At 53.7% G+C, this 18,632-nt stretch overlaps 1 protein-coding gene across 1 annotated transcript; it reads left to right on the forward strand.

The window, feature by feature from the left end:
- The first annotated feature begins 1,458 nt into the window (after positions 1 to 1,458).
- SLC22A8 (solute carrier family 22 member 8) lies at positions 1,459 to 18,342 on the forward strand. The gene is made up of 10 exons (XM_006749360.3): positions 1,459 to 1,829; positions 11,224 to 11,327; positions 11,877 to 12,031; positions 12,705 to 12,873; positions 14,893 to 15,016; positions 15,205 to 15,320; positions 16,243 to 16,457; positions 17,140 to 17,248; positions 17,628 to 17,831; positions 17,920 to 18,342. The coding sequence occupies exons 1-10, from the start codon at positions 1,494 to 1,496 to the stop codon at positions 18,017 to 18,019; spliced, it is 1,632 nt and encodes a 543-aa protein (XP_006749423.1). The 5' UTR covers positions 1,459 to 1,493; the 3' UTR covers positions 18,020 to 18,342.
- Positions 18,343 to 18,632: the final 290 nt, after the last annotated feature.

The raw sequence follows: 18,632 nt of genomic DNA on the forward strand, positions 1-18,632 counted from the left end.
AGGGACCATGATTTGTCCCCAGAGGGACACAGCTGATCAGAAGAGGAGCCTGTCCATGGAGAGTGGAGATGGAAGGTGGCTGTTCCCCTGAGCCTGAGACTCAGACAGGAAGCCCTGGCTGCCCAGGAGCCCAGCGGATGATAGTCCTGAGCCCTCAGGGACAGACACTCATGATATTTTCTGCTGGACCTGCCCTGCCATTTCCCAGGAGACAAGTCTCCAGGCCCCTTCTTGGGAGGCACCAGGCAGGGGAAGTGGTGCCCGGAAGAATGTCTTCTGCCCACACGTACACAACACCCCTCTCAGAGCTATTCTGAGCTCCGGGCCCACAGACCATCCGCACAGAGATGACCCTGGGCCCTCAGGACTCAGATCGGACCCCCTCCCAGACTTGCCTCAGGCCAGCCTGTCCCGACCGCCTACCTACCCCTCCGTCTGGCCAGCAACCCTGCTAGGCTCAGCCACACCACCACCCAGCCTTTGCTGAGGCAGCCCGTTGAAGAAAGCGGGGCTCAGTGGGTCCACGGCACCCTCCCTCGCTGGCACCACTAATTCTCAAAAGAAAGTCAAACATTAGCCTGGGGAACTTAATGCCTTATATAAGTCCGCCTGGGGAAGGAACAAACATAGCTTGTTGGAGCGGAGCTGCCCAAATACAGCAGCTGCTGCCGGACCCTGGGACAGACAAAGGGCCTCAGCCACATTCCACCGCCAGCCCCAGCGGAGGGAGCCGGGCCCAGCTACCAGGTGAGGAGGAACAGGGACCCCTGCCCAAGCCCCGGCCCCCATAGGCCCCTGAGAAGCCCCCAAGGTCTGGCCTTGTTTCCTTACTGCGACTGCCTGGGTCCCTTATGCCCTTTGGGACCTGCCTGGGCCCTTTCTGCTGCCGCAGTCTGGTGGACCCAGCCCCAGAGGACAGCCAAAAGCCAGGAGGCTCTGGGCTTCCGGAGATCTTCCCAGCAGGCAACCTGGGCTCTGCTAAGCCTGTGTGTCTGCCCAGGGTGAGCAGGGGCCTCCCCACCTCCCCCCACCATCCGGCCCCCGTTGCCAATGGCCACAACCAGGCCCCTGAGTCCCGGCTGTGGGGCCTGCACCACCCCATGCACGCAGCATGTGCGAGCAGCCTCACAGAGCACAGGCACACTCACACACACCCACACGCCCAAGCTCACACAGCTGCACCTCACACTCCAGCCTAAAAAGACACACATCACCGCAGACACCCCTGTGCACACACACCTGGGCACACACCACACCTGTGGCCCCACGCCCCGACACGCCGCTGGGTGTGTCCTCCTGTATCCCCGTGTGGCCACACACACCCGAGCCCCACATCTGTACACATCTATACGCACGCCGCGCTCACGCGTACACCCGGCCCACCTTCCCACGGTGTTTCCACACCTACCCACTTACCGGCACAGAACCACATGCATACTTACCTCTCCCTGGCGGTGCTTTGCCTGCAGCTCTGGCTCATCCTGAACTGCGCCATGGCCTTCTCTGAGCTCATGGGCCGAGTGGGCAGCAAGGGCCCCTTCCAGTTCCTGAACACGGTCTTGCTCAGCCTCCCAATCCTCTGCCTGGCCAACCACTACCTGCTGCAGATCTTCACAGCTACCACGCCAATCCACCACTGTCGCCCGCCCCCCAACGCCTCCACAGGGCCCTGGGTGCTCCCCAAGGGCCTGAATGGGAAGGCTGAGACGTGCCTCCGCTTCATCTATCCACCCAACGCCAGCCTGCCCAACGACACCCAGGGGGCCACCGAGCCGTGCCTGGACGGCTGGGCCTATGACCTCAGCACCGCGGCCTCCATTGTGACTGAGGTATGCCCAGAGGCGGCCCTTCTTCCTCGACTCACAGCACGCAGCCCACACCCTGCCGCACTCAGGGACGGGAGAACAGGCTAAGCTCTAGTCTCCCCGGGACTGGGACCGGAGGACAGGGCGCTGGGCGGGCAGAGAGGAAGCACCTGGGTGCAGATGCAAACGAACCAGCAAGTTCAGTTGCATCGCGTTTAGGTTGTCAGCGCTCCCGCAACACGCAGCCCATTCCGTGACAGGCACGATGCTAAGCTCTGAGGACACAAAAGTGCACTGTCCCAAATACCACGGGGTCCACAGCCCTGCGGGACGGAACTACCACATAAAGAAATGTAAAATTACAACTTCAAAGTACTTAGGACTGTGACCTTAGACTAGGGCCACTTAGGACCGGGTGTGGGGGCCGGCGGGGGGCGGGGTCAGGCCCGGGAGGCAAGTTCCCTGAAGAAGTGGCCCTCGCTCGAGCTGAGATAGTTCGAACTTCGAGATAGTTCGCCAGGCAACAAGGAAAAGGAAGGAAATTCCATCTTGTGGGAAGGTCCCAAGAAGGGAGGGTGTGTGGAGGAGGGACCAGCGCATCCCCCAAGCCCCCAGAGTTACTCACGGGTTCACCTGCCATGTGTTTGGCCCTTTACTTATTTCCTGATTCTTCCACCTGCCATCCCTGGGACCGACAGAAGTAAATCTGACCCTCGGATGAACTGACAGGCCAGTCAGGAGACCACGGTGATGGGGGAGAGGAGGAGGAGGAAGAACCAGGAACGGGCATTTAGGGAGGATCTGCAAACTGCCAGGCACATTTTGGTGCTTTGCAGACGTTGTGATTCTCACAGCGATATCCCGTCGAACGTGATTTTAGCTCCTTTTACAGATCAAAAAGAGCAAAACTCAGAGAAGGCAAGTGAGGGTCCAGTATCACACAGCTGGTCAGTTTTGGAACTGGGATTTAAGGTGAACACCCCTAAGAGGCACAGAGAGGGATAGATGTTTACAGCAGTTGGAAGGAGGAAAGAGGGACGAACCACAGGATTCTAGGGAGGCTTCCCGGAGGAGGCGTGGCATCTGAGCTGGGAACAGAGAGGCCACTGTCTTCATTCTCCCCTCAGGGACCATGAGCCCCTCGGGATGTTGCTTCTGCCCCATTAGGAGAGCTGCATTTCCAAGTGTTTACCCTGCCCCAGGGCTGCACTGGGCCGTGCTGAGGGTGAGGGCTCTTGGAATCCCAGGCGACAGCACGCGGAGCCTGGTTCCACAACTTTCCCAGGATTTCCTACGCTTAGGACCCGGCAGAGGTGGAATTTGAACCCAAGACTCTCTGTGTTCCTAGTCTGTATAACTGTTTTTCATGTGTTTCATGAATATTTATTTATACATAAAGCAGGTACTACGTGCCAGGCCCTTGTTCTAAGCGCTTTAGAAATATTAACACTTTTAACTTTGCTGACAACACTGTAAGGTAGTTAGTATTATAAGCTCATTTTTTCAGATGGGACCGGAGAACCGAAGCATGGAGGTTAAGGAGCTCGTACAAGTTCGCACCACGAGCAAAGGGGCAGATTCAGGATCTGAGCAGAGGCATCTAGCCCTAGAGTCATGCTCTGAACTATGACACTCGCTGACTCTCATACCCCTGGATTATATTATAGTTGCTTCTCCTCCTCGTGCCAAGCTCAGTGCCCGAAATGCAGCAAACGAACACTTACTAACAACTACATGCCTACTATTGAGGACAAAGAGTCATAGTCTACCTGCTCCCCGCCTGCCCTCCAGGAGCTCCCCTCTAGTGAGAGACAGAGCCACCCCTCGAGGACTGCTGGCGCCGCAATGCTTCCTGAGGCCGAGATCTGCAGCTGCTCTGCTGCATCCCCAGCAGCTAGAACAGAGCCTGGCCCAGAGGAGGCACCGCGAAATCAGTATTTACGGAGTGAATGGATAGGAGCTTTATACCGTCAGAGTGCTCTGGGAGCCCAGGGTCGGGGCATCTAACCAGCCTGGAGGGGGGCCCAGGAGGGTCAGTTGGAGTCAGCAACGCCGCACCGGGTGTGACAAGGGAGACAGGAAGCAGGCAGGTGGAAGTGGGCAAGCGTGCCCCAGGCCAAAGCAACAGCGCTGGAGGGCGCAGGGGGCAAATGCACGGTTATGGGAACAGGATGAGAACAAAACAGTCAGGACTGCGAGAGACAGGGGAATCCTGGAGGGGCGAGCCATGGAGCGCGGAGGCCACCAGACATGGGGCCGGAGAAGAGGAGGGCCCGGCCTGGAAGCTAAGGGGAGCGTGTAGCCTCTGTTCCAAGACGATAGAGAGCCATCGAAGGGTGTTGAGCAGGAGTGTGGTGTGTTCAGATCACCCTCCAGGGATGGTCCCTCTGACTGCAGGGTGGAGAGTGGCTGGTGGAGAGTTCTAGTCCAGGGGCAGGGAGACCGGTTAGCAGGTTGCCACTGGGATCCAGGGAAAGGAGGATGAGTGGAAGGGACAGTGGGAATAGCTACCAGAGAGTTTAGGGAGTCAGAATCCATGGGACTTGGGGACCCAACGGACATGCAGGTGAGGGACAGGGAGGGAGTCAAAGATGTCTCAATACCTATAAAGTTTCCAAATGTATGAGTGACTTGCTGTACACCTGGCCCCTGGGAAATCGGAGAGGAGGAGTGAAAGCCACCGTCCCTGTCCTCTGAAAACACGGAAGCTAGCCGGAGAGACGACAATGGTGCAGGGAACAGTGACGTAACCATCATCCCTACCCCTTACTGTGTGCTTGCCCCGTGCCTGATGGCTCTAAGCACCTGGCCCTTATTAACGCCTTCAATCCTCACAACAACCCAGAGGTTGACACCTTAATTGTCCCATTTGTACAGAGGAGGAAATGCAGGCACAAGTCCCTGGCCCCCTGGCCCACGGCCCCACCATGTTTCATCAAAGGTGGAGCTGGAGTTAAAGCCGGGCAATGAGGCTCCTTAAGACTAAGCCCACCCACAGTGGATCCCTCTGACCAAGCACCCTGTGGCCCCAGGAGGCTGGCGGCTTCCTCCAGCACAGGGAAGGTGTCTCTCCAACCCATCCTTTTTTTTTTTTTAAGATTGATTTATTTATCTTGAGAGAGAGAGAATGATTGGAAGGGGCAGAGGGAGAAGGAGAGAGAATCTCAAGCACACTTGGCGCTGAGTGCAGAGCCCAACACAGGGCTCGATCTCACCACCCTGAGATCACGACCCTGAGATCATGACCTGAGCCGAAACCAAGAGTTAGGCGTTTAACCGACTGCGCCACCCAGGCGCCCCTCCAACCCATCTTTCTCATCCCTGGGCCAGGTGCATAGTAAGTGCTCAGCTAATGCTGAACGAAGGCTGTGTCCCCGTCAGAGGCCGACAGGCGGGACTCAGACCCTGCTGACTGCTGGAAAGTGGCTTCCCTCCAGGGAGCCTGGCCAAGAACAGAGGTTGCAGGTCTTGTACTTGGTCAAGCATCAGTTCACATCTGTGCCATCCAGGTTCCCAGACATGATGCCAGCACTTGGGGTGGGGGGGGATCTGCATCCCAACAAACACAGGGGTTCACCAGTCCTCAGGGTACTGTACCCTTTCCTGGGTCAGGCATGAGGGTCAGGACCCATGCGAGGGGTCCCTGCCCAGCCAGGAAAGTGTCAGTGGCCAGAGCCAGTGAGGTGCTGGTTACCAGCACAGCAATTTTTCTGTTTCTGGCTGTATCGGGGACAAATCTGTGCTCCATCTGCTTGGGGTGGGGCAAGCGGGGTTCAGGTCCCCATGAGGCTGGGGTAAAACAGTGGCCCAGCCTTACCTAGAGGTGGGTCGCTGGAGCGGGGGCAGGGTCTGGATGTGCCAGCCCCAGGGCAGAGGTTGGTAATAGAGGTGCGTGGCATCTGGCAACTGGCTCGGTTAGCAGAGGCCAGGGGCCACCCCCAAGATGGACAGCGTGTGATCGTGAGCCAGGGTCAAGCAGCAGAGTTCATATCCTGACTCTGCCCTTTACTAGGAATGTCATGAGGCCAGAAGTCTTGGTTTGCTCATCCGTAAAAGTGAGGAAGAGAGCAAGGGTGAACCCGACAGGAGACCATGCAAGGACCGCATGGGCACAGGGTCCCTGCGGAGCATTCAGCTAATGTCAGCAGCTGCTGGGGCTGTTGTTGTCACTATTATGGCTAATAGACATGTCCTGAGATTAGAGGGGTTGTCCCCACCAGAAGAGTAGGGGGACCCCCAAGAAAAGGGGAATCAGCTGTCACGGCCCTTCCCAGTTCACCTGGGCCCCCATGGCTTTACCATACTCCACGGCTTGCACCTAGCCCTCCCCTCGTGGAAACGACAAGCCTGGGTGCAGGTCCCAGCTCCATCCCAACAGTCAGTGACCTGGGGTGTCAGCCCTCCTCTCCACTTCTGTCCCCACATCTGTAGAACAGGATAATAAGGAACTTCCCTCCGAAGGAGGAGGCACAGGTGAGAGGACCATGCCAGTGATGTGAGTGAGCACAGCTAAGGGTCCAGCCGGATTGGAGAGAGTCTCCCTCCCCCTCTGATCCCCTAAGCTTTCCTGGCAGAGGCGACCACACATTCCTTTCTCTGAGTTCAGTAGAGATAAGGTTGGAATTTTTCAGAAAGAGCTTTACTAGGAAATTAAGAGGGAACAAAGGCCTTTCTTTCAAGTCTGGAAAGTGTGGGGAGCATGGATTGTGGGTTCTGGGTTCCCTGGAGAGGAGCTGTAGCCCATAGCTCCCACACCACTGAACCTCAGCTCTGTGGGTGCCCAGCTCAGTCTGAGGGTCCAAGTGGGCTTGGATGCACAGGCTGGTCCCCCGAGGCCCCTGCAATTCTTCTCTGGCCTTGAGCTTTCCTGTTCTGTCTCCAGGGCCTGAAGGGCTGGCACCATGATGAGAACAAGGACACGATGACAAGCGTAAAAGCAGAGAGGAACACACAGCACGATGTTGTCACTGAATCTAGCGATAGTGCAGACCCCATGTGGCCCAGCCTGTGCATCAAGTCAAAGGAACATAAACCACATTCTCAACACCTTTGAGACCAACCAAGCCTTCAGTTATAGGTTTTCTTAACAAGGCCTTCTCAAGGGTTTTTGCAGCTAACCACACCAAAGCATGCCCAAAATGTCTCTAGGTATCTTTCCCTCCCCCCAGAATTCCAGGATGCCTTTAAAAAATCTCTCCAGTTCTCTCTATGTCTGGTTCCCTCATGGCCAGGTGGAGAGAAATCCCCTTCCCAATCCCCTTCCCATTACCACCTACCAAACCCACAGGTATTTCAAACATACAGGAATCACACAGTGTATCTGTTTCCTAGAATTTCCATAACAAAGTACCATAAACAGGGTGGCTTAAAACAATAGAAATCTATTGTCTCACAGTTCTGGAGACTAGAAGTCCAAAATCAAGGTGTAGGGATGCTCTCTCCCAAGGCTCTAGGGAGGAATCTTTTCTTGCCTCTTCCCATTTCTGGTGGTTGTCTGTGATCTTTGGCGTCCCTTGGCTTATCCATGCATCCCTCCAGTCTCTGCCTCCAATGTCTCATGGTGTCCTCCCTATGTGTCTGTATCTTCTCTTCTTACAAGAGCACCAGTCATATTGGGTGAAGGGCCCAGACCTACCCCTGTATGACCTCATCCTAACTAATTGTATCTGCCACATTGCTATTTTCAAATAAGGTCACATGCTGAGGTACTAGCGGTTAGGACTTCAACCTATCTTTTCAGGGGACACAATTCAACCCCTAGCAGTTGCATGTCCCAGATCTGAGCCCCATGGATTTGTGTTAATCGGCAGGGCAACCCTGGCCACAGTTTTATCATCAGCTTCAATGAGTTTTATTAACCATAAAATCTCTGGGAGCAACTAAGAGTGCATTTGAAATCCAAGATTTTTTAAATATCTAACCACAAAGTGCTTCTTCCAAGATTTAAACCCCCATTTTACCATCCCCTAGTAGACAGTTTGCCATAGAAGTTTTTCCAGTGTGATTGTAAAGTTTTTCCAGTCCTTCTTGCTAACATGTGGTTATAGAGTCTACAAATATAGCCTAGACACTCTCCAACCTGACATACGCTCATTCTGGCAAAGCAAAACTGTCCTCCATGTAGTATCTGGAATGTGGACCCTATGACCTCTCCTTTAGACATCAGCATATCTTAACCACTAAGGTTCTCCATTTCTCTGTTCTTTCTATGGAATGCTCATTCCTTCAATCCCACAAATATTTACTGAGTGCCTACTATGTGCCAGGCTCTGTTCTAAGCAATGGAAGTACAGTTGTGAACAAAACAGATGAAACACTCTACCCTCATCAAGATGATAATCTGAGGGAGAAACAAACACACAAAAAGGAACTATGTAGTATATCTCATGGTAAAATTGCAATCAAGAAAATAAAGGGGGATGGAGTAATGTAGACAGCTGGGAGTTACAATTTTAAATAGGGTGGTCAAGGAGGTTCTTGTTAAGAAGATCTCAAGGAGGTGAAGGAGCAAGCCAAGCAGCTATCTGGGGGAAGAACATTCCAGGCCAAGGAAATACCATATGCCAAGACTCTGAGGTGCCTGACATGTTTAAGGAGCAGCAAGAAGACCAAGTACAGTGGAGTCCATGGGGGAGATAGTAATAACAAATGAGAGCAGAGAGGTAACAGGAATAAATCTGCTCATTCTGCAGGAATTTATGGGTCATTATAAGGATTTGGGCATGTTTTAAACATGAGTCAAAGCCCATTCTAGAAATGGTATTTCCTGTACATTGCTCAAATTTCAAGTAGAAACTGGCTTGTGACCGTTATTCTAATGCGTACCTCACCGCAAGTAGTTTGTAGAAACCAGGACCTGGCAGATCTGGTCTCAGTGGAGAAGGGCAACAGTCTTAAACTAATCCAAATGGGTCTGACACTGACCCTCTCAGGATCCAAGCAGAATGATTTCTTGAGGCACTAAATAACATGGAGGCTGGTGAGGGGGGGAATCAAATTTCCATTTGCAACTTCTTGTGGAATGTATCAGGATAGGCCATGTTGCCATAACAAAAGAGTCAATGGTAATTCAATGGCTTGTGGGGCATAGAAGTGGTTCTCTTTCTCATGCAATAGTTCTAAGGTGGGAATTTCGTGTTGATGGGTGACTCTGCCCCATAGGGTCATTCAGGGACCCAGACTGACAGCAGCTTTGCCATCTTCAACACATGGCTTCCCGAGTTGTTCTAGTTGTCACCCTTCCCATCAACAGGAAGGGAGAAGGCATTCAAGTCCAGACCAAGGCTTCTCTCTTAATCAAATGATGTGGAAGTAACAAGCATTTCTTCCGCTCACATTGCACCATCAAGAACAACATGACCCCACTCAGCTACTGGGTCACTTGGGAAATGTGCTGTTTACTGTGGAAGGGGGAGGGGGTGTGAATGAATTTAGGTGGACAGGAGGTCTTTACTTTAGATTTTCCTAAAGGAGCTTTCCACAGCATGCCACAATGTACCAGAAGTCTCTCTAGACACTCTCTGGCGTACTCCTCCTCACACCCCCTCACTTCCTCCTTCACCCTTTACCCTCCCCTCATGCCACACACATACCAGGCAGCCTCCCTTCTCAGCCAGAAGAGCTCACTGGGTTTGCTGGCCATGCTGGGCCACCCGGAGGCAGCCGGAGCACCTGGAGTCTTCATCCACCCCATCCCCCTCACTTCCAGCAGAGGACGTGGAAAGAGCTCCCTGGGATGTATGGTTCTTCCCCCACACTGTTTCACTTCCAAAACATTCTTGTGAGGCATTTCTAGTTAATAAAATTCTCCACTTCATTACACAAGTAGTTCAGGACAGCTAGACAAAGGGTGCGTGTTGGGGATTAGCAGGAGATTAGGCCAGACAGGTAAGGCAGGGGCCAGAGCATGAGGGCTTTATAAATCTGTGTTAACAGCGCTTTCTCTTTACCCAAAAGGCAGGAGGAAGCCAGTGAGTGCTTTAGGCAAGACAGGAACCTGACCTGAGTGGAGTTTTAGAAAGCCATTCATGTTAGCAGGGGAAGCACAGATAAGAGGAACTGAAATCGAAGGCTGGGAGACCTGTCTGAAGATCATCACAATAATCATCAGCTGGCCTCAGTCTCCTTATCTGTAGCATGTGGATGATGATGATAGTCATGCCCCAGCATAAGGTTGTTGTGGGGACTGAAGAAGTTAAAGCCTGGGAAATGCTCCCTTATAGCAGGGCCTGGTGCATAGTAAGCCCTCCATAAAAATCGGCCGTTACTATTAACCTTGCACTAAGATAGCAGTGGAAATAGAAGAATCCAGATTCCAGAAATATTCAGAAGTTAGAAACTGGAGGGTGGAATGGTGGTGCACTGGAGAAGGATGAGGCAAAGGAAGGGCTCCCAGCCACTGAGATTGAGAAGTGGGTGACAAGTCTTGTTGACTCTGAGGTGACCGTGAGACATCATCCAAGTAGAATTTCCAAGAAGGCAGCTGAATCGACTGGTGTCCAGGCCAGAAGAGAGGTTGGGTTGAAGATATGGATTGGAGTCTTCCTCATAAAATAGAAATTGAAGCCATAGGAGCAGGTGACGTTTCCTCAGGAAAGTGGATAAAAAGAGAGGAAGATCCAGAAAGAGCCCTGGGGAATCTTTAAGGGATAGAAAGAAAGGAGCCCATGGAGGAAGAGGAGGAGTGGTAAATAGAGAGAGGAAGACCAGGGGGAGGGAGAGGTCAGCATCAGCAATGTGAGGGGCTGCCGAAAGTCAGGGCAGAGCAGGCTACAGAAGGTTCCAGTGGGCTTAGTGAAAAGCTCTCTCTGGAGAGCACGGTGTCGGTGGAGTGGCAGGGGCAGACTTGAGCAATGAGCGGGAGATGAGACCAGGGTGACAGCAAGTATAGCTTCTCATTCGAGAGATTCAGCTTTGAAGGGAAGGGAGAAACAAAGTGAATGTGGACCGGAAGGAGTTTCCAAGAAGGAGAGATCTGAGAGACAAAGACAGAGGATGTGGGATGGAGCGAGGTGTCAACCATAGAGCAGTGTCCCCGTGGAGGAGAGGGAGAGACCTAGGCTGCAGACCGGCCCTGACCTTGCCCGGGGCACAGGCAAGCTTGGAGGGGACGAGGGCAGGAGTTGAGAACAGACCTGGAAGTGACAGCTAGGCAGACACTACAAGCCTCTGACAGGCCCCGCACGCTAGAGAGGAACTGTTATTACACACCACGGGTCAGGGACCCAAAGAGCCACAGGCAGACCCAAGGAGCCCCGGGCCCAATTGAACGCAGAACGGGGCTTGGGAGTGGGGTCCAGGCTCAGGGAAGTCGGGTGACGGCTCCAGGAGCGGGCAGGCACTGTGGGGCTCAGGCTGAGCATGGCTGGGAGGGCCAGTCTGGACCGAGCCAGGCTGGCACGACCTTTCTCCTGTGCAGTGGGACTTGGTGTGTGACTCCAGAATACTGAAGGAGGTGGCCCAGTCTGTCTTCATGGCGGGTACACTGATTGGAGGGATCGTGCTAGGAGACCTGTCAGACAGGTAAGACCGGGGAGCCTCCGGAGGGGACGCACAACCTATAGGGACATCCCACCTCACTCTGACCACCTATGCACCGCCCCCCAAAAGGCAAAGAGCTGAGGGAGGCAGGAAGTACTGTCCCTGTTCTGTGGCTTTGGGCAAGTCCCAGTCCCTTTCGGGGCGCAGCCTTCTCCCTGCCCCAAGCCCTCCCAACTTGAGTCTTCCCACCTCCTCAGACCCTGGGGGAAAGCCTCGAGGTTTTCAGACACAGCATAGTGGCCTGTGCGGCCATGGAGGTGGGGTGCAAGGACTGTTTAGAGATGGGAAGTCCCTTGACCTCTGCTCAGGCCGCTAAGCTGGGGATAGAGGCCGATCACTCATTAACTTGAACCTGTAACTGCAAATCTGTCAACAAAATAGCAATTACCAGTCAGGCTCTGTCTAAAGCGGGAATTGCATGCCCGACCTAGCCCTTTGGGAGGTGGTCCGACCCTTTGCCCCAAGACCTGCAGTCACTGTCTCAGCTAGCTCACTGTGGCTAATCGGTCCTTCCTCTCCTTTGAGCTCCAGGTTTGGCCGCAAGCCCATCCTGACCTGCAGCTACCTGCTATTGGCAGCCAGTGGTTCAGGGGCAGCCTTCAGCCCCAACGTCTCCATCTACATGGTCTTCCGCTTCCTGAGTGGCTGGAGCATCTCAGGCATTGTCCTGAGCACCGCGATCTTGAGTGAGCCACAGGGGGAAGAGGCAAGGGAACAGGAGTTGAGGGACCCCAGCCTGAAGCCAAGGGCCTGGCTCAACACAGGTTCCCTGTGATCTTGGTCACATAAGGTGCTGCCCCTCTCAGGATCTCAGAGGCCCCCTCTGAACATAACGAAAACAGCGATCAATACCGAGGACCCCACCCCCTCCCCGGGCCTGACACTCTGCCGGGGACACAATCCCATTCAGTCCACACACACAACAAGGCGACACTGTTGTCCTATTTTTACAGACAAGGACATTGAGGCAAAATAAGGGTAGTCATTTGCCTCTGGAAAGACAGTCAAGAGGGTGGGCTTGGAGGTGGGGGGTGCCTGGCTGGCTCAATTGATAGAGCATGTGACTCGATCTCAGGGTTGTGAGTTCGAGCCCCATGTTGGGTCTAGAGATTACTTAAAAATAATTTTTTTAAAAATCTTAAAAAAAAAAGTGTGGGCTTGGAAGTCAGACAGACCTAAGTTTGAGTCCTACCTTCTTGAGCCTTAGTCACAGCATCCGTAAAACGGGAGTGATGAACCCTTAGGATCAGGGTCAGATCAAGTAGCTGATGGGGGGTGGGCAGGAGCTGGTGCCCCTTCATGGGGAGGTGGCCCAGGGCCCAGCACGATCTTAATCTGGTCCTTGGGCTCCTCCTGCAGATGTCGAGTGCCTGTCCATCCAGATGCGGGCCATCATGTCAACTTTAATGGGTTACTTCTATACCTGTGGCCAGTTCATTCTGCCTGGCCTGGCCTATGCCATCCCCCAGTGGCGCTGGCTACAGTTAACCGTGTCCATTCCCTTCTTCGCCTTCTTCCTGTTGTCCTGGTATGTGGCCCTCTCCTCTTCATCTCCCTCCTTACGTGCCCGCTGGGGCCAAACAGGGGGAGCCCGCGTCTGACCAGTCAAGACACCTCTGTCCCAGAGTCGGGAAGGGCATTCCAAGGAGGAGGAGTTAGTACACAAAGATGTGCTGTTGGAGCAGATGTCTGGGGGGCACTCAGGGGAGGAAGGGGCTAAGTTGAGAGGCAGGGCATGGGGCCAGACTGTGGAGAGCACAGAAAGCCAAGGAGCCTCAGCTTCATGTGGAGGGACAGAGAATGTCTCCGAACGTGTCTGCAGTGTGGAAAGGCCTGACCAAGCTTCTGTTGGTGGCACAGGACAGACCCAAGGAGGTGGGGATGAGAGAGAGAAGGGACGTGACTGTGTGGGCAGGAGGAGCCTCGGGGACAAGTCTGAGAGGCATTTTGAAGGACAAATCCACAGGGTTTGGGGACTTCTAGATATGAGGTATAAAGGAAAGGAAAGCCCAAACCTGGGGACCTGGGAGAATCGAGGTTTCTGGGTCAGAGACCCCAAATAGGTAAAGAGCTCACTATCATCACATCAAACCTAAGGACACACTGAAAACAGGAACTGAATCTCCAAAATGTAATTTGTTTTTTTTGTTTTTTTGTTTTTTAAGTAGGCTCCATGCTGGGCGTGGAGCCCAGTGCAGAGCTTGAACTCACCACCTTGAGATCAAGATTTGAGCTGAGATCAAGAGTCGGATGCATAAACTGACTCGGAGTGACCCTTTGCTGAGCACTTACTCTGTGCAAGGCCCTGTTCTAGGCATCCACCTAAATCATTCCAGTCCTCATGGCATCTCTGTGTGAAGGAGGCATCATTATCCCACTTGACCCATGAGGGAACTGAGGTTCAGAGAAGTCAAGCCATCCCCCAAGGTTACACAAAAAGACACAGAACTGGGATGGGCCTCCATTTGAAAATGAGAATAGAATCTTCTAGAGGGGTCTGGACAATCTTGCAGAAAGAGAGGTGGTCAGAGGATCCAGGGTAGAGCTAGGGAATGTTCACAACCTGGGATGGGAGCAGACAAGGAGCAGAAAGTGGGGAAGAAAATAAGGGCAGAAGGTCAGCGGGGAACTGTCGAGAGTGCAAACCCCTTCACCCTGGGACTTGGGACAAGCCTCACCTACTCTGAGCCTCAAGATTTTCCTAGGCGAAATGAAAATAATGCCCGTCACCCAGGGTCATGGGTGCCTGGTCCAAGGGAAGGCTCACTGATTGGGAGCCACTATTCCTAATCTCAGGGAGAAGAGGACAGAGTCCAGGCCCTGGGTGCCTGTGGAGGCCACAGCCACAGCTGACCACCGCCCCAGAAAGGACTTTTAAAAATATCATTCCTTTCTCCCCACACCTCCTCCTCCTCTGTTCCTCTTTGCCTAGTGACACTTAGGGTCTGCTCAGAGAGAACCAAGCCCAAAAATACAGCCTGGAGGTGGGGAAGGTGAGGTTAGCTGCCTGCTTGCCAATCCCAGGACCTCATGCTGTGCTCCTATTACAGCAGAATTGGTCCTCTGCCCCAAACCCATTCCCTAGGTCATAATCCTAACCTGAGCCACCTTCTCAAGCTGCCCCAGGACTGCAACCCTGCTCCTTCTTCACCCCAGGGGCGGCCCAAGGAAGGCTGGAGAGGTGGATGTACAGGATCATCCAGCTATCTAGCCTTAAACATGCCGTCCCTTCCCCAGGATCCACCTGTCTTGGCCTAGGCCCAAGGCTCCTAGCTAAGGAAGATACCCAACAATAACAAGTAGCCCAGGTAGGGGGCAGAGGGAAGGCTCTTCTGGAAGGGGAAGAAGAGAAAGCTAGAATTTGTGCTGGCGGCAGTCAGTCCAGGTGCAAAGCTTGGCCAAGTTTAAATTCCGTGAAATCTGCAGTAAAACAGCTCGGGTTTCTGGACCTCCTACCCCTGGGCCCTGTTGATGTTGATATTCTTCTGGTCCCTCAAAAAAGGTTCTGGCATGAGGGTAGTCACTGTGACTTGGTTCTGGCACCCAGGTGGATACCAGAGTCTGTACGCTGGATGATCCTCTCTGGAAAATTCTCGAAGGCCCTGAAAATACTCCGGCAGATGGCTGCCATCAATGGCAAGAAGGAAGAAGGAAAAAAACTCAGCGTGGAGGTAGGAGCCGAGAGGGACTGTAGTCTGGAGCAGGAACCCTCCTCTCACCTCTGTTTCCCTGCTCACAAGCCAACATCACATCCAATGCCCCAAGCAAAGTCCTCTAGAGACGCCTGCACCTCCTTCCCTTCTTCCTCCTGCCCAACAGCTGATCACTAATGGCAACCCTCTCTTTCCTCTTCCCCAAGGAGCTCAAATTGATCATGCAGAAGGAGATCTCCTTGGCCAAGGCCAAGTACAGCATAGCTGACCTGTTCCAGACACCCAACCTGCGCCGTGTGACCTGTTGTCTTTCTCTGGCCTGGTAACCCACCACCCCTCGCTGCCCACACCCTGGCACCTCTACAGAACAGAGGTGATGAACAAGGCTTCTGGCAGTTTCCCCTAAGGGGAAGGTCTAGGGCACCTGCAAGAGGAGTCAAGAGATTCCCTCCCTGGGCTGCCCCAGCCCAGCCCCAACCCTGGAAATAAATCTCCTGTGTACCTGCCACACACCTAGTTCCAGCCATCGGGGTCCGCTTCCTCGTCAGGTCACGCCCACCCCACCCATAAGGCAAATGCTCCAAACCCCTTCCCAGCTCCCAGCTCACATCCCTGCCATGGCAATTTCCCCATTCTATGCCTCTCTGTCACTGCCCCCACTGGCCCAGCTCTGCCCTCTGGGACCCCACAGAACGAGGCTGGCCCTCATGCTTCTCCGAGTCTTCTCTTCTGTCTGACATTCCACAGCTCCTGCAAAGCCCATCTGTCACCTGGTTCTGAGACCCTTCTTTATCCCTACGTGAATAGGGTCCAATATGTCCAGGGACTTCAGAAGGGATCCCAGGATTCTGAGAGGGAAAGGGGAGGCATCTGACCCAGGTGCACAACTTGACTCTCACCTCTCCCATTCTAGACATTAAACTATTACCCAACCAAGAGAGATCATTTACTACCTCCTTGGATTCTCCCAGACTCCTGCCAGTCCTGATATTCTCTGGAGTCAATTATGTGGATCTTTGCCACCACACCCTAGACCATACCCATGTCAGACAGAACCAATCCATCCCAGCACTGAGCCCAGACACAATCTCAGAGAGCTCAAAACAGCTCTCCAGCAGCCCGTACTGATCAGCTCCAGCTGGGATAAGAAATGAAATTTTCATCATCCCTATGACCCAATGACCAGTTTGGGGAGAGACCCCGGTCTGGCTGCAGGTGCCAATCAATCACTCTCTTCCCCTCAGGTTTTCCACCGGTTTTGGCTACTACAGTCTGGCTATGGGTGTGGAAGAATTTGGAGTCAACCTCTACATCCTCCAGCTCATCTTTGGTGGGGTCGACATCCCAGCCAAGTTCATCACTGTCCTCTCTATAAACTATCTAGGCCGACACATCACCCAGGCCAGTTGTCTACTCCTGGCAGGAGGGTCCATCTTGGCTATCATCTTTGTGCCCTCAGGTGAGAAGCCAGAACCTAACATGCCCGTGGGCATCACAGGCTGCCACAGGCTGGGAAGTGGGGTGCGTAGGACCCCAATTCCGCTGGCCCTGCCCCTAATTCTCTGTGTTACCTTGAGCAGGTCCCTGCGCTCTCTGGGGCTCACGTCTCCCATCTAGAAAATGACTCAGTTGGGCTAGATGATATCAAAGCTCCTTTCCAGATCTGACTCAGCCTGGGCAAAGTATGGTGGTATCTGGCCAGTGTGAGGGATTGCTCAGGGATCGGGCATGGCCTGGTGACATCGCTACAGAAGACGAGCTGGCATGGAAAAGCCACAGCACTCAGTGCTCAGGGAAGACCCCACAACCTACTCCCACCACGACCTTGGAAAAGCCACTTTTATATAGATGTTTGTGTGTTGACAGATACACCCATATCCTTCCAAAGGAACTTGAGCTATTTTAGGACAAGCATATATACAACAAAATATGGGAGTAGGGAATGAGAGCCAGGGAAAAGCACAAATGCAGCAGGACAGCCTGCAAAGCACTAGAAATAGCAGAGGGACTATTACTCAGCTTTAAATTTATATCTGAGCTTTCCAGCAGCCAAAGCAAAAAGGGAGACAAAGTCCGCTGAGGAGGAAGAACACTCAGGTGCTCCTGAGCCCGAGGTCCCTCGCCTTTTCTTCCCGCTGCAGACTTGCCAACCCTGAGGACAGTCCTGGCTGTGTTTGGGAAGGGCTGCCTGTCCGGCTCCTTCAGCTGCCTCTTCCTCTACACGACCGAGCTATACCCCACAGTCATCCGGTAGGTGCTGGGCTAGGGGCTGGCCCAGCCAAAGGATACGGGGTCAGGTGGGATTGTGACATCCTCCTGCCCCGCCCAGGGGTCCCAGACCTGTCCTTTAAGAACCACGCACAGGGGCGCCTGGGTGGCTCAGTTGGTTAAGCGACTGCCTTCGGCTCAGGTCATGATCCTGGAGTCCCGGGATCGAGTCGCATATCGGGCTCCTTGCCTAGCAGGGGGTCTGCTTCTCCCTCTGATCCTCCCTCCTCTCATGTGCTCTCTTTCTCTCATTCTCTCTCTCAAATAAATAAATAAAATCTTTTAAAAAATTTAAAAAAATAAAATAAAAAAAAGAAGAACCACGCACAGGCTGCCAATCCCTGCTCTGGACTCTCCCAAGGCAAACAGGTATGGGTGTAAGCAACCTGTGGACCCGTGCAGGAAGCATGTCAGCCCCGCTGGTGAAAATCACAGGGGAGTTGCAGCCCTTCATCCCCAGTATTATATTTGGGACCATTACCCTCCTTGGAGGCAGTGCCGCCTACTTCCTGCCTGAGACCCTCAATCGGCCCTTGCCAGAGACTATCCAAGACGTGGAAACCTGGTCAGTCCCTTGCCTCTGGTCCCACTGGAACTCCTCACTGGGGAAGCAGGTCCAGACCCAGGGCTTTTCCTGAGATCTCTTTCCCTAGGTCCTGGCGGGCAAAGAAACCAAAGCAGGAACCAGAAGCAGAAAAAGCATCCCAGAGGATCCCTCTGCAGTCTTCTGGACCGGGCCTGGACCCCAGCTGAGGACAACAGAGCCCCCTTCCCCTGCCCTCCAGAAGCGAATCTTAGCCAGGTCTTCGCCTGCTTCTGGGCTCTTGAGGGCACCTTGAGGGGGCCCTGAGCAGTTCCATGCTCCAGCCCAAAGCTTTGGCCACAGGCCTTCCCATGCCCCACCCTTGTCCTCATCCTCCCTCAGCCCAGGTCTTGCCATTCTTCTGTCCAGCCCTTTCCCACTTGCCACCTTCCCCCATTGTTCCAGCCTCCTTTCCCTGAGGTCCCCTTGGGCTCCCTGGCTCAATCCTAAACAAAGACAGCTTCCCTTTCTTGCTCCCCACCCCTTTCTTCGATGGGAGGGTTCAATAAACGGCAATGAACTCAAGCCACACTGCTCAGGAATGGGGGTGGCAGGGAGAAGGGGGCAGGCCACCACACGGATGTGTGCGCTACACAACCATCACCGGGACTTGTGTGTTGCACGCAGGGATGGGCACACGGGTACGTAGAGGCTGGGCTGATGGGAACCTGTGTGTGCATGTGTGAGCACGCAGAGCTGCGTATACACCAAGCCTGCTCAGGCTGTGATAGCAACATGCCACAGACAGACCACTTAAACAGCAAGTGCTTCTTCCTCCCGGTT

The sequence above is a fragment of the Leptonychotes weddellii genome, chromosome 11, assembly GCF_054177405.1.
Source record: "Leptonychotes weddellii isolate Sample4059 chromosome 11, ASM5417740v2, whole genome shotgun sequence".
Lineage (NCBI taxonomy): Eukaryota > Metazoa > Chordata > Mammalia > Carnivora > Phocidae > Leptonychotes > Leptonychotes weddellii.